The sequence below is a fragment of the Podarcis cretensis genome, assembly GCF_951804945.1.
Source record: "Podarcis cretensis genome assembly, chromosome: 13".
NCBI lineage: Eukaryota > Metazoa > Chordata > Lepidosauria > Squamata > Lacertidae > Podarcis > Podarcis cretensis.
In genome coordinates, this window is record NC_137182.1 from 9,465,313 (window position 1) to 9,487,622 (window position 22,310).

The following is a 22,310-nucleotide window of genomic DNA, read 5'->3' on the forward strand; positions in this document are numbered from 1 at the left end:
GTTTTAGGACTACAATTCCCATCATCCCTTGCCACTGGTCTTGCTAGTCAGGGATGATGGGAGTTGTAGTCCCAAAACAGCTGGAGGGCCGAGTTTGCCTATGCCTCCCCTAAACCAGTGTTTCCCAACCTTGTGCCTCCAGCTGTTTTTAGGACTACAATTCCCATCATCCCTTGCCACTGGTCTTGCTAGTCAGGGATGATGGGAGTTGTAGTCCCCAAAACAGCTGGAGGGCCGAGTTTGCCTATGCCTCCCAACCTTGTGCCTCCAGCTGTTTTAGGACTACAATTCCCATCATCCCTTGCCACTGGTCTTGCTAGTCAGGGATGATGGGAGTTGTAGTCCCAAAAACAGCTGGAGGGCCGAGTTTGCCTATGCCTCCCCTAAACCAGTGTTTCCCAACCTTGTGCCTCCAGCTGTTTTTGGACTACAATTCCCATCATCCCTTGCCACTGGTCTTGCTAGTCAGGGATGATGGGAGTTGTAGTCCCCAAAACAGCTGGAGGGCCGAGTTTGCCTATGCCTCCCCTAAAAACTATAATAGAGCTTGTTCAGCTTATACTGTGGTAAATCCGGCCCTGGCCTGGCTGAGGCAAACGGGACGGGGTGGGCGGCGATGGGCAACCGGCATTGGCGGCGGCCTCGGCCCTTTTCCTGAGGGAAAAGAAGAGGAGGAGGGACCGGGAAGCCGCCGCCGCCGCCGCCCCCTCTCCTGCTCCTCCTCCTCCTCCGGCTTCGACAGCGGCAGGGATGGCATCGCTGAGGCCGGGCGGCTGGGGCCCTCGGCGGGCCTCCTCCCTCGGCGGGCCGCTCCTGGCGCTGCTCCTGCTGGGCTTGGCGCAGCCCCACCGCACGCAGCGACCCCACGGTAAGCGCCGCCCCTCCCTTCCTCCCTCCAGCTCCTCTCTCGCTTCGGGTTTTGGTTTTCCTCAACATCCCTCCCTCCCCCCCCCACCCGTTTTTATTATGCGTATTTCCTTTTATATATATATATATATATATATATATATATATATATATATATATATTTTTTTTTAAATACAAAAGTGCAATAATAATAACAAGACATGTGTCATAACCTATTTTCAGAGCTTCTTTGGACTCCCTCCCGTCCCCCACTTGCATCATTGCAAAACTTTTTCCAGCAATTTATCAACTTGTTTGCATTCTTAAATCTCATTCATTTAATTTAGTCTAATAATTCTCCCCCAAAAATTTATATTTTCCTCAATCTCATTTATCATCCAGATTACGTCTAATTTAGTGGGGCTCAATTGTTTATGATCTGGCATCCTTCTTAACATCCGATTAAATTACAATGTTTTTGTAAATAAATCCTAAATTTCTTCCAGTCTTCTTCAACCCTCTCCTCTCCCAGGTCTCGGATTCTGCCGGTCATCTCATATTATGCGTATTTCCATCTCGTGGTTTTTATTTTATTTTATTTTATTTTATTTTATTTTATTTTATTTTATTTTATTTTTGAAATGATATTTTATTAAGTTTCCACAATAAAGAAATTGTCAAACGATAAATGAAAGAAACACAAGAGAAATACAAAACCACAAAAATACAAAAAATACAAAATTACAAACACTTAACATAAAAAAGGGGGGGGGGGGAAATAGAAGACTCTTTTCTAATTCATATCCTTCTTTTCTTGACTTCCACCCGCCCTCCTTTCTTGTATTCCACTTCTAATTTAATTCAGCAAATTCATTTATATTAGTTTTATCCTTTAAAAGTTCCTTCAAATATCATAATATTCAAAAATTTCATCCAAAATCTATCACTTCTTTCATATTCTTATTTTTATTTTTTAATGGCTGAAGGGCTTGTTATGCAAAGTGAGTTAAGAATGCTAAAGTTAAAGGCACGGATTTTTTGGGGGAGGGGGGCGCCATTGAAAAGCTTTTCGCCTGCCCCACTTTGCTCTCAGGGGGAAAGGTAGGTGGTCGGCGCTGCTTAAAAATGCAATTTTAAAATTGCATTTATATGCCACTTTTTCCCCCTCCCAGGAGCTCGGGTGCTGTACGTGGTCCAGGGCATGGCGGGGTGGTGGTGGTGGTTGAGGGGACAACTCAAGTAAATAAATAAAAATACTTCACTAAAAGTTAAGAAACTGGAGATTTTGGCAGGTTTTCCTGAGCCCTTGGTCAAAAGAGAGTGCTGTGTTTCCCCATGTATGAGACTATATTTTTAAACCCAATTTTTTAAGTTTGGAATTGAGGGTCGTCTTATACACGGAATATTGAAAATATTTATTTCCTAATTTTGGGCTCAAAAGATAAGAGTCGTCTTATATATGGGGGCAGCTTATATAGTGGTACCTCTAATTACGGTCACCTCCGGTTATGTATGCTTCGGGATACATGCACGGCAAACCCGGAAGTATTTTCCCAGGTTTCGAAGCGGCACCTCTGGCTGCAAATTCCTCAGGATCCGACCCAAGCACTCGAACGGATCCCGTGCCCAACCAGAGGTTCCATTGTACAGTCATACCTCGGGTTGAATGTGCTTCGGGATGAGCGCGTTCGAGTTGCGCTTCGTGGCGACCCAGAAGTAACGAAGCAAGTTACTTATGGGTTTCGCCGCTTGCGCATGCGCAGACGCTCAAAATGACACCACGCGCATGCGCAGAAGCGGCGAAAAGCGATGTGCGCCTGCGCAGATGTGCCGTCGCTGGTTATGTTTGCTTCTAGATGCGAACAAGGCCCCAAACGGATCCCGTTCACATCTAGAGGCAACACTGTACACAGAAATATACGGTACAGTGGTACCTCAGTTTACGAACAGCCCTGCTTACGAACTATTCAGTTTATGAACTCCACAAAACTGGAAGTAGTGTCCCGGTTTGCAAACTTTCCCTCCGTCTATGAACAAATGGTGGAAGGGCACTGGCAGTGCAAGCCTCATTAGGGAAAGTGCGCCTCCGTTTAAGAAGGGTTTCAGTTTAAGAACGGACTTCCCGAACGGATTAAGTTCGTAAACCAAGGTACCACTGTAATTTAAAACAACGGTTGTTGAGACATATCCTTCCCAATCTGCTAGACAGGCAGAGGATGACAGGTGGGTCTCCTGCCACCCCCCCAAAATAAATCCCTGTCTGCACCCATGTGCATTCCCCCCACATCCCCACCCTGCTTCACCCTCACAACAGCCCTGTGAGGCAGGTTGGGGCTGAGAGACAGGCCCAAGGCCACTTCATGGATTAGTGAGGGATTCGAATCCTGATCTCATTCCCACCTGCCTCAACCTTGGGTTTTTTTTAGTCCAGTGCTCTAACAATTGCACCACACTAGTGCTCTGGTTGCACCGCCCTGGGAATAGGTCGTTGGACTCAGCTGGCCTTTGCTGGAACGATTCAGCAAGGCTTAAAAAAAAGAAAATATTATTACAGGCTCATTTGTCTTCCATTTAACAACCACGGAAGTATAGCTCGCGAAAGACAAAACGGCGCAGATTAAAATAAAAAGCTGCAAGCTCTAAGATATGCTTTAACCTAGCTTTTAAAACGGAAAGCTGCCACTGCCACCATCATCATTTTGTTCTGCCTGCCACCCTTTCCCACAGTTTCAAGGCAGCTCACAGATCTGCGTAACCATGAATGTGACAAAAGCCATAAATAATAAATAAAATTGCGTCAGCAAGAATGCAACCAAACGGAACAATTTGCACATGAATCATAGGAAGAGCGAAAAATAAAGATACCCAAAATTAATACTGTATCAGTGGTGGCAACAACATCTCCCCTCCCCTGACACAAACAAAGCCCCAGCCCAAGACCCAGAACAATATTCCACCCAACCAAATAAGATACTTTGGGGTGTGTGAAGCTGTAAATATCATCATATTTAACCCACTTCCCCATCCAATATTCCCACGCTACTTGGATTTCAAAAAGTTTTGCAATGTCTCCCTAGATTGACTCATCAGCCTGGCAGATGTTAAAAAATGATAATTTCCACCCTTTATTGGGCAAGGTGGTAGAGAGGGCGGTGGAAGAGCTACTGGATTATACGAACTGCCTGGATCCTTTTCACGATCTGGATTCAGGCACGGTTCAGGGATTAAATCAGCCTTGGTCAGCCTTATGGGTGACCTGTATCAGGGATAAGCCAGGGGATGTCACAGACTGTGGTATACACTTGTGGGATGGGTATAAGGGCAATCTTTCACAGTGCTTCCGCTCCTACCAAGAAGGTCATGTCTGGAAAGTAGAAATGGGAGACTGTTTCAACTGCATGGACTTTGTGCTGCAGTGTAAGGTAAAGGTAAAGGGACCCCTGACCATTAGGTCCAGTCGTGGCCGACTCTGGGGTTGCGGCACTCATCTCGCTTTATTAGCCAAGGGAGCTGGCGTATGTCTTCCGGGTCATGTGGCCAGCATGACTAACCCGCTTCTGACGAACCAGAGCAGCGCATGAAAATGCCGTTTACCTTCCCGCCGGAGCGGTACCTATTTATCTACTTGCACTTTGACGTGCTTTCGAACTGCTAGGTTGGCAGGAGCAGGGACTGAGCAACAGGAGCTTCAAGGCTTCAATTTAACCATCTCACCAGGGAGGAAGCCAGCTTGCTACAGGCAGCTTATGGGCTTAGAGGAACTGGTGGCTGATGTGAGGGGAAAAAATGTCTGGTGTATTTTGCATATCTGGTAAAAGAAAAGACAAGGGAGGAAAGCACTGGGAGTCTCCTAATCATCTAGGGTTGAACTGTACTTTATAATTCTAAAAAGAAGCGATGAATTCTGCACCTTAGCTGTGTTTTTATTTTAAGTAGTCGAATGTTTTGTGAAGGGGCTGACTATTTGACATTCAGAGTTAGATCCTGATTTGGTGCTGGGACTTAAACTCACTGGAATTCTCTATAGTCCTGTTATTTTTATTTTGTTTTTATTATCCTTAGACATCAGTGCAATAAGCCACATGCTTCATTCACAGACCAGTTATAAAAGTCATTGCTAACATAAAAAAGGTAAAGGTAAAGGTACCCCTGCCCGTACGGGCCAGTCTTGACAGACTCTGGGGTTGTGCGCCCATCTCACTCAAGAGGCCAGGGGCCAGCGCTGTCCGGAGACACTTCCGGGTCACATGGCCAGCGTGACATCGCTGCTCTGGCGAGCCAGAGCCGCACACGGAAACGCCGTTTACCTTCCCGCTGGTAAGCGGTCCCTATTTATCTACTTGCACCCGGAGGTGCTTTCGAACTGCTAGGTTGGCAGGCGCTGGGACCGAGCAGCGGGAGCGCACCCCGCCGCAGGGATTCGAACCGCCGACCTTTCGATCGGCAAGTCCTAGGCACTGAGGCTTTAACCCACAGCGCCACCTGCGTCCCGTGTATTGCTAACATAGAATAACTAAATATTGGCTTCAGCTGGTGCAAAACACTTCAGCTAGACTGTTGATTGGAACATACTATCACTAGCACATAACTCCAGTGTCCAAAATTCTGTACTGACTGCACATGCACTCCTAGGTTCAGGGGTCTTGTACTAGTTTACAAGGCCCTTTACAATTTGGGCCCAGGATACCTGAAAGACTGCCTAATCCTCTATAAACCTGCCTGATCACTGAGGTCATTTTTAGTGGTCTCCCATGGCTCGATACATAGCTCATATGTCCCAGGAGTTATGCACTTAGCATTGCAGGCTTAGTTCCTTTCTGAACATCTGGGATATACTGAACACATTTTTATTCCAGCAGGCATTCTAATTGAAGTTTGGTTTTATAGTGATTTTCATTTTTTGTATTTTATCTTTGTAAACTGCTTAGAGGCTATTGCACTTAAGCGACATGGTTTAAAACCAACAAATCCTTGTGGGGACCATCCCCACAAGTGTCTAGCTAGACAGGTTTCTCAATGGAAAAACATTTTTTTCACATTTTATTTATTCAAAAGGCTACACCCCATCCTTGTGCAGATGCATTTCTCAAGGAAGCTTACAGCCATTAAAGTGTCATAGGCTTTATAAAAAATATAAAATCGAAACAGGCTCATCCAAATTCATTGTACAGTATAAAGGTATCTACCCAGCAAGACAAAAGTGTGCTGGAACAGAAAAGTATTCACCAAACAGCAGAAGGCAACAAGGGATCAGGGCCACTTAGCCATTAGTTTCTCTTTTAAAAAGATTAGCCCGTGCTTAGAGGCCCCTAGCTCAGAGGACATGACATAGCCCAGTGGTCAAGCATATGTTTTGCATTCATTAGCCTGTAGTCACAGTCCCTGGCATTGTGTTTGATTGTTGATGTAAAAATATATTTTTGGAGCATGATTATTTGAGTTTGTCATTTCTAAAGATTAGCCATTATAGTCTTCTATGATCAGCATTTTTACCTGTTTGGCAAATACATCAATTTCCAGAACAAAGGCAAGTCATGACCCACAGCCATGTTTGGGGGTGTCAGCGAGAAAGGCAAAAGCCAGTAGCAGTCCAATATCACACTCACTCCAGGATGTTCACAACAAAGCAACAAGACATACCAAAGAGCTGGAGTAAAGAAATTGTTCCAATATCTCTGCAGTGACTGAATGCTTATGTGCAGTAGCCTTATAAGCCCCCCCTCTTAGGCACAGCTGTTGGAAATATGAGCTAACCAAGGATTTGGGTCTACTTGTGAGGAAACTGCTATGCTTGAGTAGCCCATTACTTCTGAGGACTAAGCCAGGCACTATGGTGACTGGCCACAGCCTGGTACTGCATCTTCATGTGCTGACATCCTCTTGGGCTTGGAGGTGACTTGGCTTCCATCTCTGGCTCTGAGTCCATTTGCAAAGATGTTTGGGGTTTATATGATGCCTCCGAGCATGTAATCTGGAAAGGATCTGTCTTTGCAGAATTCCCAGTTCATCAGCAACACTGGCTAAACGGTGAAGCTTTCTTTCCATGCTTTATCTCTTACAGACATATCCAGAAGACAACCCTGGGATCTGAAAATTGACCAGGCTTTGCTACAAATTCATAATGAGTTGCTTGGTGAGAACTTAACCATCTCCTGGATCTCAGATTATTGCTACCAGGTAATTCATACTCATTGATGGGTAAAGGTAAAGGTACCCCTGCCCGTACGGGCCAGTCATGTCCGACTCTAGGGTTGTGCGCCCATCTCACTTAAGAGGCCGGGGGCCAGCGCTGTCCGCAGACACTTCTGGGTCACGTGGCCAGCGTGACGAAGCTGCTCTGGCGAGCCGGCGCCAGCGCAGCACACGGAAACACCGTTTACCTTTCCGCTATAAAGCGGTACCTATTTATCTACTTGCACTTAGGGGTGCTTTCGAACTGCTAGGTGGGCAGGAGCTGGGACCGAAAGACGGGAGCTCACCCCGCCGCGGGGATTCGAACCGCCGACCATGCGATCGGCAAACCCTAAGCGCTGAGGTTTTACCCACAGCGCCACCCGCGTCCCTTCATTGATGGGTAGGTGGGAGTTATTGAATGCCACCCTAAAACTTTCACAGTTAGAAAGCAATGATGCACTATAGTTTAATACGTCATTATTTTCCAGAATCTGACATTTCTCCCCTGGGAAAGGAGGACTGGGACTTAGGACCATGAAAATTAAGAGGGGCCCTCCAGGACTCACGGGTGTGGAAGAGCACCCCTGTCATGTGCAATTTAACAAAATGTCTTCACGGTAAAGGGAAGAAACACACAGAAGAAGCCAGATTTTGGCATTATTGCCTATAGTTGGCTCATTATAGCCATTATAGCCATGCAGAAGCCTAGTCTCAGCTCAGTAGTTAAGACCATGGAAGTATGGGTACGTTCCAGAATTTTTCCTGATTTGCAAAATAAAAACTGGGCAAAGAGACATGGTTATAGGCTAGAATGGCATGGGAGGGTGCTTACTCAGGAAATTGACACTGAGAACTGAAATGGTTTAGTTTTCTATCCACTCCTGTGTCTGTGGCCTGCTAATGTGCTGGAGGTAGAGCGATGGGTAAAACCACGGTTTGTTGATTTAGAGGTTGTGACAAACCAGTTAAGCTTTGTAAACCATGATCCATGTCTGAACTGAGCCTGCATGAATGCTGATATATTTTCAGTGGAGAAAATTAGTTCTAGACTCTAACCCCAAGATAATGTGCAAACAAACCAGTGGTGCTAATGCACATTTTATTTCAGCTAGTATAACTCTTAACATAGGAAACAGATCATGTAGTAGTTTGTCTGATAATCATTCCTTTCTTTTTTTTCAGAACAAACCACTACTTTCCTTTAGACCAGTGGTTCTCAACCTGTGGGTCCCCAGATGTTGTTGGACTTCAACTCCCATCATTCCTAGCCAGCATGATCAGTGGTCAGGGATGATGGGAGTTGTAGTCCAAAAACATCTGGGGACCCACAGGTTGAGAACAACTGCTTTAGACCCTTCTATTTGTGTTATACAGTGGTACCTCTAGTTGCGGACACGATCTGTTCCGGGGTGCCATTTGCACCCCAAAAAGTCTGCAACTAGAGTGGCGTTTCTGCGCATGTGCGAAGCACACAGAATGCTAGAATGCTAGCCTCTAGTTGAGGCTGGCCTCAACTAGAGCCAGGGCTTTTTCGGCTGCGGCTCCAATCTGGTGGAACGCTCTGTCACAAGAGACTAGGGCCCTGTGGGACTTGACATCTTTCCGCAGGGCCTGCAAGACAGAGCTGTTCCACCAGGCCTTTGGCCAGGGCACAGCCTGACTCCCTCCTTTGGAAATCCTCACAGAACTCTAGCCCAATGGTTGCCATTGGTTTGATTTGAGTTAATTTTATAATGAATGATTTTAGAGTGTTGTGTTGTGTTGTGTTATACTGTTTTATTGTTGTTAGCCGCCCTGAGCCCGGCTTCGGCTGGGGAGGGTGGGATATAAATAAATATTATTATTATTATTATTATTTTGCACATGCACAAAGCATGCAGAACGCTTCTGCATGTGCGTGCAGGGCAAAGCCCGGAAGTATATACTTCCAGGTTTGCCTCATTCGCTAGCTGAAAAGACGCAACATGAACCTAACGCAACACGAGGTATGACTATTTCAAAGATGGTCTTTTTATTGTGTCTAGTTTTGGTCACTTCTATATCTTATTGTTGTTCATTTTCCCTTATTTTCCAGTGCTTGCCTCAGGAATTGATTTCCATCAACAAAACATCTGAAGAGCCTAGTATTAGCATTGCTGCTGTGGATTCTCAGCATGCAGTCACCCTGCTGGTCAGTAACACTAAGGACAACAAAGAAATTTGCAGGTCAGAGCCTTATTTTAGTGTACTGCTCCTTGAAATAGTTCACAGTTGCCAGCGTCTGCAATGTCCCCATGACTCTGCTGTGGTTATTTATTTAGTGAAATTACAAGCTTTAATGAAAGTCCAGCAATATACTGTAATGTAAGCATAGTTCCATCAGTAACCATTATTGGAGAGTTTATGTAATTCTGCAGCAGCTGAAGCAGCAGAACTAGTATAAAGTAAGCAGCACATAAGTGGCACACGAAACACTAAAAAACCATTCTACGTTCTAAATCTTAGGCTTAGTAAAGGAATAAATGCTTAAGTCAAGAAAGAACTTAGCATATGAAGTTGAATGTATGTAAATACACCAAAATCTTGAGGGAGAATTTCCTGAAGAAAGAAATTAAATATTATAGCTTAATCTAAGAAGAAATGTAACATATGGACTTGAATGTTTATAAATATATCAAAACCGTGAGAGAGAGTTTACTGAAGAAGCCTGAGACTCCATGGGCGAAACAGGTGACAAACGCCAGCACCTTGTCTAACTCTTGTGCGTAAGTAACTTCACTGACACTTTGTTTGATCCAACTTACCTTTGTTGATATCTATAGGAGCCTGGCTAAAGGAACCTTTAAAGACTGAATCTTTGAATGAGTTTCCTGTTTGTAGCTTCTGTAGTAGATCTAGTACATAGCTCTCTCGATTTTTGGATTATTAATATAAGATTTAGAACCTAGAATGGTTTTTTAGTGTTTTGTGTGCTTCTTATGTGCTGCTTACTGTATACTAGTCTACTATGAGAACTGGCAGCATAGGTTCATTTCTTCAGAAGCAGCAGAACTAGCAAAGACAATCTGAATTCATAATGAGAGAAAAAGAAGTAGAAAATCACCCTAGTGCTGTAGAACTTAGATGGGAGCATAGATAGAAGAGGCTGTAGAGGAGAAGAGTTGCATAATATCAGGAAAGTGAAGAGAGGTAAGCAGAAAACAGAACTAAACCCAAAAGTTTTAGCAGATCCTCTAAGACTTCACCCTGCTGTCAGCTAAATGGGCACAGGTTCTAAACCGTTTGGTTTGTGTGTTCTGCAGGCCATGGGGTGGTGAGCAAGCAGGCATATTTAAAGCACTGTTTCTACACAACTTGTGATCATTGGATCAGCTGGCATCAGGGTGTGTGGGGGTGTGCGTGCATCAAGTCATCACACAGCTACCTATAGCAGAGTGTTAGCACACCAGAAAACAGTGGCTCAGCTTTTAGGCCATGCTAACATGTAATTATTTAAATCCTGCTCTTCGAAGGTATCATACATACTGCATTGTGTCAGTGTGATTTCAGAGGTAGTTCTAATTTAAAAGTAACTTCCAGAATATTTTCCCTTTGCTGTTTGCAGGTTACATTATCATTTTGGGGAATTTGGAAACTATTCCCTAGTGGTTGGGAGTCTCCATGGCAGCATCTCGAAGATTTCATGCAATATAACTGTCAATCAGAGTCCTTCCAACAGCTACCTCCGTATGTTGCTTTATATGTTTATGCTTTTTTAAAAAAATTATTTAATCCCAAGTATCAAAACATACTAAAAAATAAAAATTGTACATTCTAATTTATACAGTGGAACCTCATGTTATGGACGGGATCCGTTCCGGAGGCCCGTCCATAACACGGAACTGATGCAAGCTGAAGCGCCGTGTCTGTGCACGCACACGGTGCAATTTAGTGCTTCTGCACATGCGCAAAGCGCGATTTAGCAAGCGTGTGTGAGCGGCAAAACCCAGAAGTAACCCATTGCGGTACTTCCGGGTTGTCGCGGGATGCAACATGAAAACACGTAACCTGAAGCGGATGCAATATGAGGTATGACTGTATGTATGGATGCCTCTGGGAAAATTAAGGTTAAGGAAAGGGCCGTAGCACTGTGGTGGAACATCTATTTTAAATGCAGAAGATCTTAGGTTCAATTCTGGCATCTCCAGGTAGGGCAGCGAACGTCTGCTGTCTGAAACACTGGAGAGCCCTTGCCAGTCAGTGTAGATCAGGGGCTCCAGAACCTTGGTCCACTGACAGTAGCTTCATTCAGGTAGTCCATGGCATGTCTGCAAAAGCACAATTAAAAACCACACAGCATCTAGCACAGCACATTAAAATTGCTACAAGAGGCAGAAAAATCATTAAGTGGGCAATCCAGGACCCTTTATTAAAAAACTAGGGCTCATCTACTATCAGTGCCCCTGTTTGTATGCATATTTTTTTCAATTCAGTTAATTCATTACAGCCTGACTAACAAGCAGCTCTCCCCTGCAATCTCTAACCAGGATCGTTTGCCCAGTTGTTGCTTTCCTGAGCAGATATTCCAGCCCCTGTTTGTGTTCCTGTGAGCTGTTTATTGCAGAAAACATCCTGAAAGAGGTGTAGCTGTAATATTGGATCATCACAGAGAGCTAGACAGTGTGAAAAAGAATCTAGCTGGAGATGCTTCTATGCTTGAGCATATCACACTTTTCCTCCTCTGTGTTTTTATTATGTTTTGTTTACTGTCTTGAGATGTTAGCAAATGTTCCAATAAAAACTGGGCTGGGGGTGTTTTTAGTTTTCTGCAGATATGTGGAATTCTGGCCCAGGAATCTACTTTGCAATTTGGAGTAATTAAAACTCACTCTTTTCCTTTGTATAGCAATTCTTTTTGCGTTTCTCATCTACATGGGATTCTTCTCCATTCTGGCATTGGGGCAGGTTTGTGTGAAGTAAGTAAAATGTCTTAATAAGATATTCCTGTTGCTTCCTTTTGAATGTTTCTCCTGCTGGCTAATTGAGAACAGTTCATTTATGCAGTCTGGGAATGTGGCTTGTGGGGCGGTTCTCCGGTCTGTCTCAAAGAGCATTAGCTGAGAACCTGGTTCCCAAGTGCAAAATATATAATGAACAATCAAATTTCCCTGAAAAATAAAGAACAGAATATCTCTGTTTATTCCAAGCCTTCTTTGAACAATGTCGTGCTGCCATTGATGACTGTCTATGTGCAGCTTTCCCAATACTGCTTTTATTACTTGTCTGGTGGCAGCACTTACCGTAAGACCTTTCTTGATGTGTCCAGGCCTCCCTCTGTATCACTTGCTGGGACATTGTTACGAAAGTGTCCTGGGCACCAGGGATCTGGGCATCTGGGATCCAGGGATTCCATTATGGAGAGCAAGATGACTGCCCTACATAATTAAAGGGTCCTCTCTGGTGTAATAATAATAATAATAATAATAATAATAATAATATAATATATTTATACCCCCGCCCATCTGGCTGGGTTTCCCCAGCCACTCAGGGCGGCTTCCAACAGAACACTAAAATACAATAACCTATTAAACATTAAAAGCTTCCCTAAACAGGGATGCCTTCAAATGTCTTCTAAAAGTTTGGTAGTTATTTTTCTCTTTGACATCTGATGGGAGGGCGTTCCACAGGGTGGGTGCCACCACCGAGAAGGTCCTCTGCCTAGTTCCCTGTAACTTGGCTTCTTGCAGCGAGGGAACCACCAGAAGGCCCTCGGCGCTGGATCACATTGCTCCCTCCAAAGAGTATGCATCATTGATCCTCGTATCCTTTTGGACTGACATTCCAGAACAGGGATGGAGGGTACTGTAATCGAGTAGCTCTGTTTCTATCTAGATGCAGGGATGTTGCCAGAAACTGCTTCTGGAAGACAATTCCTCTACCACCATAGCACTTGAGCTCTGGTATTCCACAGTGCTTTCTTTTGGGGGGCTGGGGGAGTATGTGAAATGTACAAGTGGGGTTATTTGGAAATTTGGAGTGAGGTTGCCATCAGTAAGTTGGTGACACCCAGCTGGTGTCAACATTCTGAGGTGGCGCACTAGCTTTGACAACTTGCACAGAAATAACCTGATCACTGTTGCCGGTGCTCTGGTAACCTCCAGATTAGACTATAGTAATATGTGGCACATGGGTGATGCCTTTGAAGGCTGCTTAGGAGGTTCAGTTTGTCTAGAACACAGTGGTGGACAATAGACTGGGACTAGTCAAACAGATGGGATGCGGGTGGCGCTGTGGGTGAAACCACATAGCCTAGGACTTGCCGATCAGAAGGCCGGCAATTCGAATCCCCACAATGGGGTGAGCTCCCATTGCTCGGTCCCTGCTCCTGCCAACCTAGCAGTTCGAAAGCACGTCAAAGTGCAAGTATATAAATAGGGACCGCTCCGGCAGGAAGGTAAACGGCATTTCCGTGCGCTACTCTGGTTCGCCAGAAGCGGCTTAGTCATGCTGGCCACATGACCCGGAAGCTGTATGCCGGCTCCCTTGGCCAATAAAGCAAGATGAGCGCCACAACCCCAGAGTCGGCCACGACTGGACCTAATGGTCAGGGGTCCCTTTACCTTTAGTCAAACGGAACAATTGTCACAAGTGCTTAAATAACTTTGCTGACTGCTAGTCCACTTCAGAGCACAGTTCAAAGCTTTAGACCTCTATATTGCTTAAGACCCAATGACTTCCTAACCCTACATGAACTTGCCCAAACACAGAGGTTATATGCATATATTTTTCTATATATCTCCCCGCCTTCTGGTTTGAGGGTGGGTTGCAGGGAAAAGAACATTTTTGGTGTGGTGGGAGGTGCCCATCTTTTCCCAGAGAGGCCTGACTTTTTTCCTGTTTAGTGTCTGGTGAAATCCTTTTTATTAATGAGACGTTTACATTTTTATTTCTTTACTTTTATTTTTCTCTTAAGCTTGCTAATACCACTGATACTTTTAAACTGTTTCTGTCTTGCATAATTTGTTTGGGTTTTACTGTTTTAGTCATCACTGTAAACGTCCTTCAGATTTTCATTGCAAAGTAAAGGACAGGTGATCAAATGCTTTAAGTGGCTAGCTAGCTAGATCAATCACTGAAGGTGTTCCTAGTAAAGGATAAAAGGGGACTTTTCTTTACTCTTAATTCACAGCATCGAACCAATCAGAAACTGGCTTTACAAGAAGATGAATCCTACAGAAACTGATCGTCTAATTAATTCAGTAAGTTCTTGGAATAATACAAATTGTCCATTAAAAAAACACCACACACTGTCAAGAATTTGCTGTGAAGTTTGAGGGGTACACACATAGGTCATGAAAACTTAATCACATTGTTTAATAATTTAGTTTTTTGCCTTGTAAATTTACTTAGTTAAGGCATGTTCACACATGTCTGTTGATTACTTGATGAGTGCAGCACCAAAGTTATTATTCCATGCTAGAAACCACTATCACAGATCAGCCATCACCCAGCATTTCCTTAAATGCAGTCCTTTTTCAGGGTGGCAATGCAAGTTAAGTCAGACATCAAATGATTGTACATGTGTATGAATCAGGTCTCTTGGCTGAAAAAGAGTAGTGATTGCTTTTCTTTTCCTATTTCTTTTTTTAAACATATTTTTTAATTAAAGATTTCTTGGTTTACAAAAGTATGTGCAATATCTCTTTTTTCAAGTTACATTTTCTACAGATCAGTTTCATTTGTTGAGACATTAGTGTTACATTAAGAGTACTGATTGCTTTTAAGGAGGTTTTTTGCCTGGTAAATGTATATATAGGATTGAAGCCTGAAACTATGCTAGCTACAAATCACTAATGTGACATTAATTTTGTTATAGCTTTACTGAAAGGCTATTTTTGTGTGTGTAAGGAATGGTTTTACCTTCCTTTAGTGTTTTTTCTTTATACAGGAAGCAGGGTTAGACCCAACATCTGATCAATAGCCAGCCCAATGCGAATAATCATAGCATTAGTAGATTCATTGGAGTGCATGGCCCTGTTGTGTAGAGTAATACTTTTGTAGGTGTGGTTCCTATCACCACGGCAGTAGCATGATGAGAAACTGCATTTTTGGAAAGGCACTGGACCCATGTCTCATATTTGGAATTTGGTAACGGTAAAGAGGAACTCTCACAAAAGACGATAAATAAATAGATGCCGATAAACCTGTTCTAAGTGGCTTGGGCTTTATTCGAGACCATCCACCTCATTGCTAATTTTCCCTTGTTTCCTTTCTATTCAAGGAGCTTGGATCCCCAAGCAGAGCAGATGCTGCTGGTGGCGATTTGCCGGCTGGGGTATGGAGTTCAGCTTCCTCCCTACAGAGGCTTCGGTCCCTGGACACGTTTAGAGGGTAACTTTCAGCTCTGAAGGATTTCATACCAGAAAGCTTCAAAGACGTTTCTGTAATGTGTTCGGGGAAATTAAAACCAGTTGCTTTCAGAGTTACCGTATTTTTCGCTCTATAGGAAGCACTTTCCCCCCTCCAAAAATTAAGGGGAAATATGTGCGCGTCCTATGGAGCGAATGCAGACTCCTTGGCTTCAGCGATAGCAACACGAAGCCTCCGAAGCGCAGAGGGAGCGCTCCCTCCGCACTCCGGAGGCTTCGCGTTGCTTTTGCTGAAGTCTGAGAAGAAAATTTCTAAATTATTATATATTTATTCAGTGCTTTTTTCTTAAAAAAATGTTTAGGGGTACTCTAATTTCGACTCAAGAAAATCGCCATTTTATAGTTCAAATCGGGGGAAAATAAATACAGTAAATGGACAAAAGTACAAAGATTCACAAAATGTTTAGGGGTATGCGTCCCCCCAGAAAAACCCCACTGTATTTATTTAATCCTACAAGGTATGATTCAGAGGCTTCTCTGATGTAACCTTATCTCCTTGTAAGGAGGCAAGTATCTAGTCCAACCCCATGTAATGGAGGAATTTATCACCCAGAGTGGGGCTCAAACCCCCAACCCTGAAATGCTTCTGACTGAACTATGTACTTTGTTAAGAGAAGACTATTTTGTTTCATTACTTCTACGGTGGTTGGTTTGCAGGTGATTGCAACTGACTTTAAGTTCTGAGACTCTAAATAAATCTATCACGGTTTTTTGGTCCCAGGTCTGTTACAAATGGGAGAATGGAACAAATCTGCATACGGAAGGCAGAAAGTGAGAGTTCCTACCTAATGCTCTTCTCCATCTGCCAAGAGAAGGTTATAATGCAGAGTTTGTGTTTTCCATTTTATTCCAGCATTTCCCTGGGCTTGCTATGTTTTGGGGACTGCCCACACTTAAGGGATGTGTGCACCGACCCCTCTTGCTCTCCTGGCTTCAGGGATAGCCGCCTGAAGCCTTTGGAGTGCAGCAGGAACTCGCGCTGCACTCCGAAGACTTCGGGTTCCTTTTGCTGAAGCCGGGAGAACAAGACTCTCCTGGCTTCAGCAGAGAGGGAGAGCTGTGCGGCGCCCCGTCAGCGAAACAGGAGGAGAAATGGAAGGGGCTCTGTTTCTCCTGCTGCTTCGTTGAAGGGGCGCTGAGCAGAGGGGGAGAATTATTATTTTTCCTGTTCTCCCCTCTAAAACAAGGTGCATCCTATGGTCGGGTGCGTCCTATAGAGCGAAAAATATGGTAATTCTCTTTTCTGTGGCAATAGGGCTCATAGAGAGGAGAATCCATTTGTGCTAGATGCCATGAAAAATCCAGCAACCGTACAAACAGAACACTGTCTGTTTCTTAAGGGATTCAACCCAGCCACAGATTACATGCTGCCCTTCCCCAGTTCCTCTCAGCTCCAGCACATGAAAGAAGGCATGATCTCTTGGTTCATTCTCTATCCCTTAACTGTAGGCAGTCCCCAAAATATAGCAGGCCCAGGGAAATGCTGGAATAAAATGGAAAGTACAAACTCTGCATTATAACATTCTCTTGGCAGATGGAGAAGAGCATTTGGTAGGAACTCTCACTTTCTGCCTTCCATATGCAGATTTGTTCCATTCTCCCATTTGCAACAGAACCGGGACCAATAAATAGATTTATTTAGAGTCTCAGAACTTAAAGTCAGTTACAGTCACCTGCAAACCAACCACTGTAGAAGTAATGAAATAAGGTAGCCTTCTCTTAACAAAGTACATAGTTCAGTTGGAAGCATGTGAGACTCTTAATCTCAAGGGTTGTGGGTTTGAGCCCCACTCTGGGTGACAAATTTCTCCATTACAGGGGGGTTGGACTAGATTTTTGCCTCCTCTCACAAGGAGATAAGGTTACATCAAGAGAGGCCTCTGAATCATACCTTGTAGGATTAAATACAGTGGGTTTTTTCTGGGGGGGACACATACCCCTAAACATTTTGTGAATCTTTGTACTTTTGTCCATTTGCTGTATTTTTCCCGATTTGAACCATAAAATGGTGTTTTTTCTTGAGTCAAAATTAGAGTACCGCAGGTGGCACTGTGGGTTAAACCACAGAGCCTAGGACTTGCCAATCAGAAGGTTGGCGGATCAAATCCCCGTGACGGGGTGAGCTCCTGTTGCTCAGTCCCTGCTCCTGCCCACCTAGCAGTTTGAAAGGACATCAACGTGCAAGTAGATACAGTGGTGCCCCGCAAGACAAATGCCTCGCAAGACTGAAAACTCGCAAGACGAAAGGGTTTTCCATTTTTGAGTTGCTTCGCAAGACGATTTTCCCTATGGGCTTTCTTCGCAAGACGAAAACGTCTTGCAAGTTTGTTTCCTTTTTCTTAAAACTGTTAATACAGTTGTGACTTCGAGGAGCAACTCATAGCACGCGGTGTGCGTCTCCATAGGGGCAAGAACATGTGAAGGCGGGTTCTGAGGAAGAGGGAGCTTTGTTTCGGCGAAAAATAGCAAGGCGTGCACACTTCCCTCCCCACAACTCCCAGTTAGGGAGGCCAGGCTCCGGGGCTCTTCGGACGGGGCTCCTTCCTTCTCCCCCCCCCCCAGCGCCCCGGCGGTGGGAATAGCGCCTGCCCGGGCCCTCCGGCGCTCGCCTTGCGAGGGGCGCCCCCTAACTGCATCTCCGCGCTTTCCAACCCCGCAACGTCGACGGCTGCGGCACGTTTGCCTCTCGGTGTGTGTGCGCGCGCGAGTGTGTGTTCTCCTCGCCCCGCTCGAGTTAGTCCCGGCGCAGCGCAGGCAGCAGGTGAGTCTCCCTTTGGCAGCGCGGAAGGCGCCGGGCCAGGCAAGGTCAGCTTGGGAGCCACCGGGGACGCGCCCCCGCGCTCCTCTCCAACGGGCTGGATGCGCCCCTCTCCACTCGCGCGCTTTTGGCTGGCTGGCCGGCTGCAGCAGCAACAGGGGCAATAGGCATCCATTGTCGCTGACGCTCCCTCCCTCCCTCCTGCCCGCAGCGGGCAGACAACTTTTAGGCCGGTAGGAGTTTTGACTACCGACACCGTGCTTCGCAAGACGGAAAAAATCGCAAGACGAAAAAACTCGCAGAACGAATTAATTTCGTCTTGCGAGGCACCACTGTAAATAGGTACCGCTCCGGCGGGAAGGTAAATGGCGTTTCCATGCGCTGCTCTGGTTCACCAGAAGCGGCTTAGTCATGCTGGCCACATGACCCGGAAGCTGGACGCCGGCTCCCTCGGCCAGTAAAGCAAGATGAGCGCTGCAACCCCAGAGTCAGCCACAACTGGACCTAATGGTCAGGGGTCCTTTTACCTTTTAAACATTTTTTTTTAGAAAAAAGCACTGAATAAATATATAATAATTTAGAAATTTTCTTCTCAGACAGCAATAGTTAACCATTTTAATGGTGAAATATGTGAGGTATGTAATCTTCCTTTGCTTTCCCCTTTGTAGGTTGGCCCTTGTAATTATGGTCTTCGTCAATTACGGTGGAGGAAAGTACTGGTTCTTCAAGCATCAGAGCTGGAATGGTAAATGTTGTTCTTGACTTTCACTTCATTCATAGAAATGGGTGTTGTTATTTAGTCGTTTAGTTGTGTCCAACTCTTCGTGACCCCATGGACCACAGCACGCCAGGCACTCCTGTCTTCCACTGCCTCCCGCAGTTTGGTCAGACTCATGCTGGTAGCTTCGAGAACACTGTCCAACCATCTCGTCCTCTGTCATCCTCTTCTCCTTGTGCCCTCCATCTTTCCCAACATCAGGGTCTTTCTCAAGGAGTCTTCTCTTCTCATGAGGTGGCCAAAGTATTGGAGCCTCAGCTTCACGATCTGTCCTTCCTGTAAGCACTCAGGGCTGATTTCCTTCAGAATGGATAGAAATGGGTAGAGAGAGCCAAACATGCCTCATCTGCTTTCTGGGACCAGATACCAAATGCCTGCAAGAGAAGCTGAGTGTGTAGGTAACAAAGCCCACTCTAGGCCACACTTGCCGAGGCCTAACTATAGATGGCATGTAAATGCACATAGCTGAACCCCAACAACCTCCCTTTTCAGGAAAAGCTTCTTCAGGAGGGGGCAATTTGTAGTGGAAAAACAGTGGGAGGGGATATTTAAGTCGTTACCTATTTATGACTTAAGGTAAAGGGACCCCTGACCATTAGGTCCAGTCGTGACCGACTCTGGGGTTGCGGCGCTCATCTCGCTTAATTGGCCGAGGGAGCCGGCTTACATCTTCTGGGTCATTCTGGCGAACCAGAGCAGCGCACGGAAACGCCGTTTACCTTCCCGCCGGAGCGGTACCTATTTATCTACTTGCACTTTGACGTGATTTCGAATTGCTAGGTTGGCAGGAGCAGGGACCAAGCAACGGGAGCTCACCCCATTGCGGGGATTAGAACCGCCGACCTTCTGATTGGCAAGGCCTAGCCTCTGTGGTTTAACCCACAGTGCCACCCGTGTCCCTATCACTTATTTGCTCTAAATTGCTCTTCTTGAAGTGTTTTTATCCTACGCTTGGAGGAAAACCACACATTCATAGCCCTGCGGGAAGAAAAGCAGTGGTGTGTATGTGTGTGTGTGTTTGTGTGAATTAGAGCAGAGAATAAAAGGTTGGAACGAGTTAAGGCTCGCCTGCCCATACTACTTCTCCACTACAAAGTCCCTCTTCCTCTACTGGCTTGTTCTAAAAAGAAGAAAAGTGTTGTTTGAGCTTGGTTACACGCATTTTGCTTGTAACATTTAGTTAAACTCTCGGTTGCACATATTTTAGCAAGGGAAGAAAGTTGTTAATATGTTTTAGGTCTAAACATTTGGTGGACCCAGGGACAAAGAATTATGAAGCGTTAAAATCAAGATGTGGGAAATAATGGAAACGACGAGGAGAAGGAGGACTAAGATGTGGAGATATGCTTCAGAGATCCAGACCGTATTATGATTGGATATATTAATTGGATGTTTTTTTATTGGAAAATCAATAAAAATGATTTAAATAAATAAATAAACATTTGGTTTCTACCTAGAGACTAACTACTAGTTGACCCTTTATTATGAAGTTTAATTAATTTCTCATTTTCTCTTTATAGGACTAACCGTAGCAGACCTTGTCTTTCCATGGTAATTCATCCTGATTGTTATTATGACTTCACAGAAGTCAGGAAAGTTTATTCAGCAGAGACCCATATGGGGTTTTCTTTTACTGTATGTCAGTTGGATCAAACTTGTTTTGTCCTGGATTCTCAACAGGTTCAATCGTCACAATTGTTTTTTAGAATTACTGTAGTTTTTCTCACTCTTGTAATTTTAAAGTAAAAAAGCACAAATAGCAGCATGAAATCTTAAATATTCCTGAAACAGGGTGTCCAAAAATTGAATTAGCTGATGTTTAAGTTTACAAACCAGTTTTGAAATCCTGAAAAGAGACAGATTACTGCCATACACCTATATACTGATTTTCACTTTACATGTTGTGCTTGTCTATAAATTCAATATATATCCCTTGGAAACAGTTACCATGAAGAGACTGAGTTCTCATGTTTGAGGGTGTATGCTTGGAGCGATGTAGCTCTGTTTTGTTCATAAAATTTGGGGAGGCTAATTTTGCCTTTTTAGAGAAGGCAACTGTGCACAGCACCAATTGGCAGAACCGTAACATTATTTACGAACACCGATCACCTTTCCCAGTTTCTCAACATTAATAAAAACTGATTTGGTTTGGGCTTTTTAAAAAACAAATTTAGAACTGGAGTACAGAAGACAGACAGCCTGCCTGAAAATTGGGAGCTGCCATATATCCAACAGAATTCAGTTTGCTGTTTAATATGTATGCCAACAGGCAATGCATGAGTAGGTAAAAGTGAGCTCACCTTATATGAGAGAAAAACATTCAAAGTCCTGTTTTAAAGACTGCCCGCACCTTGAATATATTTTTAGTGCTTCTGCCTTCCTCAGTCATACCCCCCACCCCACAAAATAAGACCCTGAATTTTCCAGTGACAGTCTTCCCCAACTGTAAGTCCTCAGATGTTCCTGGACTACAACTCCCATCATCACCACCATCCAGCATGGCCTATGCTCAGGGGTGATGGGTGTTGTAGTCCAACAGTGGCTAGAGATAGCTGGTCTATGACGTAAGAAGGGCTCTTGGGGAAAATATGAGGATAGAAGTCCAGGCCCATGTCAGTAATAATAATAATAATTTTTATTTATACCCCGCCCTCCCCAGCCAAGGCCGGGCTCAGGGTGGCTAACAAGCAATAATAAAATTAAGTCGAATGAGTACAGCTTAAAAACAAAATTAAAATACAACATTAAAATATTGAAGCATTAAAATATTAAAATGTAGGAAAAGAAAAAAGAAAGAGGGCGAGGGAATCAAATTGGCTCCAAGCCAAAGGCCAGGCGGAACAATTCTGTCTTTACAGGCCCTGCGGAAAGAAATCAGATCCCGCAGGGCCCTGGTCTCATGAGACAGAGCGTTCCACCAGGCTGGAGCCAGTGTCGAAAAGGCCCTGGCTCTGGTTGAGGCTAATTTAACTTCCTTAGGGCCTGGGACCACTAGGGTGTTGCTATTTATGGACCTTGAGGCTCTCCGTGGGGCATACCGGGAGAGGCGGCCCCGTAGGTTCGAGGGTCCTAGGCCGTGAAGGGCTTTAAAGGTCAAAACCAGCACCTTAAATCTGACCCTGTACTCCACCGGGAGCCAGTGCAGCTGGAAAAGCACTGGGTGAATATGCTCCCATGGCAGAGACCCTGTGAGGAGTCCCGCTGCAGCATTCTGCACCCGCTGGAGTTTCTGGGACAGCTTCAAGGGCAGCCCCGCGTAGAGTGGATGAGGGTGGATACCTTTTCAGTATTTGTGGATTCCTCTCCCACTATCGCCTTCAACACATCTGTTAGTGAAGGGCTGCCCAAATCCCCTGCTCTTTGGACG

The 22,310-nt window shown here is 44.8% G+C and overlaps 1 protein-coding gene across 1 annotated transcript in view; it reads left to right on the plus strand.

Moving 5' to 3' along the window:
- Positions 1-630: 630 nt before the first annotated feature.
- Positions 631-22,310, plus strand: part of HGSNAT (heparan-alpha-glucosaminide N-acetyltransferase) — a 31,594-nt gene continuing 9,914 nt past the window's right edge. Inside the window, exons 1-9 of the mRNA XM_079949582.1 lie at positions 631-868; positions 6,908-7,023; positions 9,095-9,225; positions 10,604-10,725; positions 11,885-11,954; positions 14,168-14,237; positions 15,260-15,369; positions 18,834-18,910; positions 20,464-20,494. Of these exons, the coding sequence (XP_079805708.1) occupies positions 751-868; positions 6,908-7,023; positions 9,095-9,225; positions 10,604-10,725; positions 11,885-11,954; positions 14,168-14,237; positions 15,260-15,369; positions 18,834-18,910; positions 20,464-20,494 (845 nt within the window). The 5' untranslated portion in view covers positions 631-750. The remainder of the gene's footprint in view (positions 869-6,907; positions 7,024-9,094; positions 9,226-10,603; positions 10,726-11,884; positions 11,955-14,167; positions 14,238-15,259; positions 15,370-18,833; positions 18,911-20,463; positions 20,495-22,310) is intronic.